General features: G+C 38.0%; 1 protein-coding gene across 1 annotated transcript; it reads right to left on the bottom strand.

Annotated features, from left to right (window-relative positions):
* Nucleotides 1–566: 566 nt before the first annotated feature.
* On the bottom strand, nucleotides 567–4,726 carry LOC102232661 (serine/threonine-protein kinase pim-1-like). Its single transcript, XM_014473774.1, has 9 exons — nucleotides 4,672–4,726; nucleotides 3,996–4,259; nucleotides 2,816–2,911; nucleotides 2,585–2,679; nucleotides 1,730–1,777; nucleotides 1,414–1,632; nucleotides 1,028–1,205; nucleotides 759–929; nucleotides 567–658 (listed from the first exon to the last, which is right to left on the bottom strand). Exons 1-9 carry the CDS (start codon nucleotides 4,724–4,726, stop codon nucleotides 567–569), a joined length of 1,218 nt encoding a protein of 405 aa, XP_014329260.1.
* Nucleotides 4,727–7,968: the final 3,242 nt, after the last annotated feature.

Genomic DNA, 7,968 nt, shown 5'->3' on the forward strand with positions numbered 1-7,968 from the left:
TCTCCTGCCCCACCCCCCGATATTTTTGTAGAATGGTGATGAAAACCAAAGCATCAGGGAAAACCCACACATCTCTATCTAAACTAATAGACTATTTTTAGACTATGGTAGGAAAAAAAGTATGGGAGGGAAAAGAATTCAAATCTTCAATTAAAGGATGAAACCAGAGCACCCAGAGAAAATTCTTGAATCCCAAATGAAGCTAATGAGAATTTTCTGTACAAATCTTTAACTGAAAATGGATGTTTCAATAACAGGAGGAAACCGGAGCACCCGGAGAAAATCCAAAATCATGCTTTAACCTAAAGGGATGTTTTTAGATTGCAGGAAGAAACTAAAGCACCTGGAGAATACCCGCAAAAATTTATTTAGCCTAATCTAGAGGAGAAAATCCAACATTTCTACATTGATATATGGGACATTATTCAGACTATGAGAAGAAACCGAAGCTCTAGGAGAAAACCGAACATACTAGCATGTTATTTAACCCTAAACCCAATTCTCATCCTAAATTAGACTAGACTAAATACTAAAAAGTTATAACTCTAATGTCTGTGTGTGTATGTTTAAGAAAACCATGGGTGACTGAGCAGTTCTTCCAGCGTGGGACGCTCCTTTGGGTGTTCCTTCAGGCACTTGGTCATAAGATTCTGGCAGTCTGGAGGGTCAGAGGTCAAAGTGCAACAACAGTTAGAGCAGCGGACAGAGAACATATTTATATATGCTGTGAAAAGATATAATACAAGTGTTTGTCTAACTCTTGGAAAGCCTCTTGTTGATCTTCAGCTTGTTTGTGAGGAAACTGATGGTTTTGAACATCTTGTTGTGAAGAATTTCAAACAAGAGCACTCCCAGCTGCCACACTGTTGTGGGTCCCGCAGTATATTTCTTGAGTCTGTAAAATTCTGGTGGGACGTGATCACGTGTACCTAAAAGATGGGTGAGAATAAGAGAGTCAAAAAGTTGAAGAAGGCTAAAAAGAAGTTCTGTTTTCACAGCGGAGACAGAAAAAAGAGGGATATCATACCACGGAGAAGTGCAAATTTCCTTCCGCGGTCAAAGCAGCTTAGACCAAAGTCTATGAGATAGGCTTGTGGGCCTTCTGAGCTGCTCTTAATCAGGACATTTTCTACTTTAATATCTCTGTGGAAGATGTTTGCATTCTGAAGCTGAATCGTTGCTTCCACCAGCTGTTTTAATATGATCTAAAAGAGAAAAATGATTTGAATCTCAAAATTCTGCATAGTTCGATGTTGGACATTGGTAACTTGTAAAGGTATTTCTAATAATATGGATTTTTTTTCCACATTCTGTCACAGTACAACCACATAAATTAATGTATTTCTTAGAGATATTATGTGATTAACATAAAGTATTGCAAAATTTCTAAGTGGAGAAAATATTGGACTCTACCTTGGCCTCCTCCTCATTTAAACAACCTTCATGCTCATCAAGGTAGACGAAGAGGTCCTCTGAAGGCATGGGCCTCTCCATCACTAAAAGCAGCTCTTCCTCCAGTTCATACCAGTCCAGCAGGGACACCATGGCCAACTGCCCTGATGAACTGGTAGTTAGATTACTCAGCTTCAACATGATGGCCACCTCCATTGCCATCTTCCTGCCGTTCTCATCCTGAAACATCAAAGCAAACAGGAGATTTGTGTTTCCACAATGCATCTGGAATCCAGCAAAGTCTTAAAGTCAGTCTTAAATGATGTTGCTCACTTACCTTATGTTTGAGAAACACATTTTCTTTTGGGATGTGTTTGATAGCCACCTATAACATAGAAACAAAGCATTGCTCAGCAATGGGAATATATTTAAAGGGAATGTTCAGACTTCCTAAGGTCAGTATGTATGGAATTATTAGTAATACTGTAAGGTGCATTGCCACAAAAACCATAGCCAAGTGATCTCATTGGTCAATTTCGGTTTTACATCTTCATAGTTTTACTTGAACAAAGAATTAAAAATAAATTGAGAGAAAAATTGAGATAGGATCACTTTTCGTCTTATCAGATCATAGTTCTGCAACCTGCAGAACCCTTAGTGGCTCTTTAGCTCACTCAATACAGTGTTTCCCCACCCTGGTCCTTAAGGGACATTGTCATGTATGTTTTATGTGTTTCTCTGCCTCAGTACAGCTGATTTGAATGGATGAGGTTTGCTGAACTGCAGTCATTTGAATCAAGTGGGTTAAGGTTGAAGCAGGGAAGCACATACAGGACAGTGTGCCTTGATATTACCCATCTACACATTTACATTTAAAATCTTATTGGTTAATGAAGTAATTTCACTGATGTAGAGTTTTATCTTACAGACATGGACATTTTTGGTTTGAGTCTTCATTGGCTAAAATCAGCTGAAACAGAGGGTCAATCTGACTAGCTGTTAAACTTCCACCTTTATGAGGATTTTAACTCTTTTTTTTTTTTTTTTTTACAGACTTTGACCCCTACTGACCATTAGAAGAACTATTACTGAACTATTACTGATAACTTTATAGTTATCAGTAATAACTGATCAATATTACTGATAACGTTATAGTTATCAGTAATATTTTAAATATTCCAAAGGCACCTACAGGCAATTTATCCTTCTGTCGATATCCAGCAAACACAGATCCAAAGCCTCCTTCTCCCAGTAAATGCAGCTCAGTATATTTTTTCTGGAATTTGGCTAAACACATGAACACATGTTTGAGTTTCACAAAGCATGAGAATAAAACCCTGTTCACTAATGTTACCTCAGAATTAATTGTAGAAGCTCTGACTTCTACATTTTTTTTTTCAAAACTGTCAACTTAAATTCTGACCTCTTTGGGAAGTGACTTGTTCTTTTTTTGTCTTCTTCTTCGTTGGTGGTTCCTCAAAGTCATCTGCCTTCCTCGTCAGATTCCGCTTTCTTATATCTCCAGTAATGTAAAGTACCGGACTGATGTTGCTGGATCCTAACATTGAGAATAATCAATAGAAACAACATGAGTGTTTCAGCCTTTAGTTACCATAAGGCAAAAATGGCTGAACAGAAAAAAAAGACGCTTGTGCCTGCATTCCGCTGCATTTGTTACGGTCTATTAAACTATCTCCCTCTCTATTTACACTGTAATAAGTAGATTAACACAACTTTACATCATGCATTGTTTTTGGCTTTGTCTGTGCTGTATGTATTGTAGGCTTGTTGAATGTGCCACAGAAGCCACATCTGACCTGGCCATCAAGCAAATAATTCTGAATATCGGGTTGGGCTTGGGCCATAAATCTAAACTCTAATTTGATTGGCAAGCTAAATATTTAGTTTGCCAATAATTTAGCTTGAAAATAAATATTTATGTAATATGGTAATTTACTTTCTGATAACCACAAGTGGGCTACCAAAATAAATTTCAGGTCTTGCAAACACCTTTTTAAACTCCTGCTGGTGAGACTGAATTGCTTCCTGTCGCCTTTTACTTTTACTTTTTTCTTGTACAACAGTTTAGCTCAAAGCAAAGGATTAACCATTTTAAAGGCAACATACACATTTCCCAAAGGAGCAACAGTGGCTGCACCAGCATTTGACCACCAGGAGTTTAAATAGAGGTTAGCAAGACCCAGCTGTGATATTGATTCTCTAGTGAATTTGCATATTACCTATTATGTTTTCATGAATGTTAATGACTGTTGTCATGAAGTGTCATTGGGTAAATAATGACACGTTTAATGCAAAGTTTACATTTTTAATGGCATGTTTTAATGCAACATGTAGCGATCAGATTGCTACGCAACTGATCATTTCAAATGTGACCTGTGTCAAGTGGACTTTGTTTGCTTCGTCTGTGCTGTGCTTCAGAGAAAATGAATTTCTGTGAAGGCACTGGGTGCATTTTCATAGAGTTTCCCATAGTAAAAGAGGCTGGATACAAGGGAATACCGAAATGTTTTGATTTTTCAGACGGAAACCATGCTTTTGTATCACTTTGTTCTGTCAATATAAAGTAGAGCAAAGCAGCCAACCTGAGCTGATGTCCATTGAGGAGGAAGTCTCTTTGGTTTGGACCTGCTGCAGGAGTTCTTTCTTCTTCTTGGTCGGTGTTGAACATCCCTCTACTTCTTCTGTCATTTTCCTCTTGATGTGGTCCTGGCAGGTTGTGGCGACTCTGATTGTCGCAGAGACCTTGATCCTTTTTCTGGGGGTCTTATCTTGAACTCTTTTCCTTTTCTTTGGTCTGCACTCCTGAACAGACTCGATAATTGGTGGAGTCATCCAGCTGTTGTTGTCTAAAATGAGAAATATTGGGAAAAATATGCAATGGTTTTGTCATATATTTAGTATTTCTGAATCACCTCACATATATCTGATCTAGTACTTTATTACACAAAATGTTCAATATTTAACTGATTTTTACCAAGATGTGAGAGAAGCCAACAGATTCACACATTTCAATGTTCCCAACCAAATAATAACCTAATAAAGTCATGAGTAGTAATAATATATTTTATTTATAGGCTGAATGGTAAAAAAAACAACTAAAAACCACTTAATTATGTATTATGAGCACAACTATAGGCTGACCTTCAATGATCAATGTGTAAAATTTACTTATAAATCCAAACTAATCTATCTTTCTCTAAAAACTGAAACAGGAACTATTTCTTGATAGTCTTAAGTGAAACTCATTAACTCAGTTACCTCGTTGTCTCCTGAGGGCCGGTGTTTTTCCTTTCCTTTTACGTTCTTTGACCATCTTTGTCTTTTTCTAGACTTCAGTGTCAATTACTTCAAATACAAGTGTTGGCAGTTTTGCCTCTCCTAGATACGTCTCGCTCTATCAGAGATTTCTGACGAACTGAACTCAAATAGAATGTTGGGTTCTGACACCAACCAGTGTGACATCAAAAATAACATTCCAAAATTTGGTCATAAATGTCAGAATGGAGGTGATGTTGCTTAGCAGCCCTCTTACTTAACCCTAACCTCCAACCTACAGAACACAGAAAAATCCCCACAATCAAATATAAACATTTTATTCAGTGTCAGTTTTCCAGGAAAGAGTAGAGGAATGAATCCTAAATATTGGAGCAGCACAGACATCACTTTATATTTGCTGAAAAAACATGTTAAAATTAAAAGAACTTCAGCTGATATTTTTATCATTATGTATAATCCAAAAAGGATATTTTAGATTTGCCTGTCTTTCAAAAGAAAAACTGTTCCATACATTTTTCAGGTTTATTGTCTTTGTGTAGATTTGATTTTTTTCTTTCCAGCAACAAGAACAGGATATAACTCACTCTTGGGTGTGGTTTTTTTTCATAATTATTATGTGAATATGGCCCATTCCGCTCTTTAGGAATAGTCACATTTTGTTTGTGGTTCCATTTACTATAAAATATAATTTAAAGCAAAAACATGGCTGATAATAAATGAATACTGTGTTGCACCTTATCTTTTCAATTTCTAAGAAGGTTTTTACTTGTTTGCATGTTTTTAAATTAGTGTTTAAAATGTGTCCATTCTTTAATTGTAATCAAGGGTTCGCCGGGCTTGTTCTACAATTTGGATGCCCTGGGTTTACACAATGAACTAATAGAGAATAAGTTGACAGACATTATACAGTTAATTATGGACAGTTAATTATAAATAGAAACTATTGTTTAATCCTTAGTTAAATCAGTATCTTGAATGCATTGTTCAACCATATTAATACTCTTTCACAAAAAGTTTCTTATTATTCACCAAAGCGATTATGGCAGAGTCTCAGTAACAACATAATCCTCATTAATCCACCATGGTTGTTGTTTTTCTTGCCGATTGCACCCATCAGGACTCAGAATATTGATGCTAGTCGAGTATCGATGACGCTCAGGTCAGATGAGTGTGACCTGACCACTCAAACTCAGATCATAGTTGAAAAGATTAGATACATATCGGATATCCCAGTGGTCTGGGTTGCATTTGAAAAAATCCAACCTGTGTTCAGACTGTCGTGAAATGATGAGATACAGGTCGCATTAGGGGCAGAAAAATTGGAAGGGAGTCATGTCAGGCTGCAGTGTGGACGTAGCCTTTGAATCATCAACCAGCAGAATCACCAATTCTGCCATACTGTCTTGCAAGAAATTGTTAACCCTCTATGGCATGGCGTTGCCCTCAGGCAACAAACCACATAGCTGTACCTCACATTGCTCCTTTATTTTATTTTTTGGGGGGCATGATTTTTGACATATTTTTGTCCAAAAAATAGTTCTTTTATGAATATAGTTTTTGTTTGATTTGTATTTCATTTCTCATAATCAGTGTAGACAATCTTGGTGTTCTAGACCAATGTTACCCTGAGGCAACAAACCCAAATCTGGTTCCAGGAGGTGTCAGAGTCCGATTTTATGATTGACATGTAATTAGGGACCACCAAGCTCCCAAAGAATGCAGGAAAATATTTCTTCCCCACAAAAATAAAAAGTCATGCCATAGAGGGTTAAGGGTTTTTCTTTTTATCATCCCACCCACTAGTTTTCTGAAATACTCTAAGATATTTATTAGTAAGGCTTCTACTTCTGTGCTTACTCTTTAGTTTTTACCTGATTTTTTGTGTGGGGGTGTGTAGGTGTGCGGGTGCGTGTGTGTCTGTGAAAAAAAAGTTGTATCTGCTTGAGCTAAACCATGGTGTCATGAATTTTACTCTGTGCCTGGAGAAATGTAAAAGATTTGAAATGTTGAAAGAATTTGTAGACTCTGAGTTCTGATTCCTCAACAGCCCCGAGCTCTTCTAGCTCCACAATCCAGCATTTGTGAAAGCTCTGGATCATCAATTTTCTCTCACTTTAGCTGGAAATGTGTTGATAAATAATTGAACCAAGAGAGAGGGATGAATAATATAGGACTCCAAATATTATAGCATTTATGATGAGGTCCAGTGGACCGTGTGGGGGGTTGAAGACATTTGCTGCACTCTATGGTCTTTCTTACCATCTTCACAGCATCTCATATGCACCATGAGATGCAGCTCACCTCTGGGCCAAGCATTAGTGTTTTTCAGCCAGCCTGTAGTGCAGGGCCTCCATCTCCATCACTCTGAGTGCCTCTCCTCCAGGCACCACTGCAGGCTTTGACCAGCCCCACCTCCTTTATACCACTTTCCAATTAAATCTCTTCCATTTGTCGACTTGGAGATGCCACCTTTAAGTGAATTATGCTGGAAAATGGAGACTGATAAAAGGTGAGTGTTGGGGAGGAAGCCTCTTTGTGCCATGTGCGAACTTAAGACAATGTATACCCTTAGCCCTGAAAGCTCTAGAATTGATAGATGGATAAGGGAAGAAACAATACAGGGGACAGAGGGAGAAGAGAGGCAGAGTGATGCATGACCCCCAATTTTTCAAGGCTTTGTAATAAAAGGCTGCAGTGTGGTGTTCTCTGTCTCTGTCACATTAAAAGTAAATAAGACTAATGGCATGGTGCCAAAAACTCCACACGGCTACACTGTCCCCAAAGGGAAATCTGGAAGTGTGCTTCACTCGGTTGTGTTGCTGCACAAAGCATCCCGGTCTAACAGCACAGGTCCTTATAATGCATTCATGTTCTTCACGATGTCCTCCACACGATGAGCAGTGAAGTTTGGGACATTTAGGTTTCCAAGGGAATTGCCCGAACTGTGGTGCAGCTCCGTCAGAGATTTAGTGTTGCTAATTTATTCAGCATAACCATGAGGGGAACATTGAAGCTTGGCCTGAATTGTCTTCTTAAAAATCAATCTAAATAAATCAAAAATCAAAGGGAGGGATTTTTTGTGTTGCTTAAATTAGTTGGAAAAGGGTCTACATCGCATATGTTTAGAGTAAAAAGTATAAAAAAGTATAAATTGTTAAATTTATAGCTAAAAGGGAGACGCTTTCTAAGCCTGAGAACATCATTCCAACTGTGAAGTATTGGGTTAACACAGTGGTTCCCAAAGTGTGGGGTGTGCCCCCTAAGGGGGGCGCCATGCCA

Source organism: Xiphophorus maculatus, chromosome 21, assembly GCF_002775205.1.
Source record: "Xiphophorus maculatus strain JP 163 A chromosome 21, X_maculatus-5.0-male, whole genome shotgun sequence".
In the NCBI taxonomy this organism is placed as follows: domain Eukaryota; kingdom Metazoa; phylum Chordata; class Actinopteri; order Cyprinodontiformes; family Poeciliidae; genus Xiphophorus; species Xiphophorus maculatus.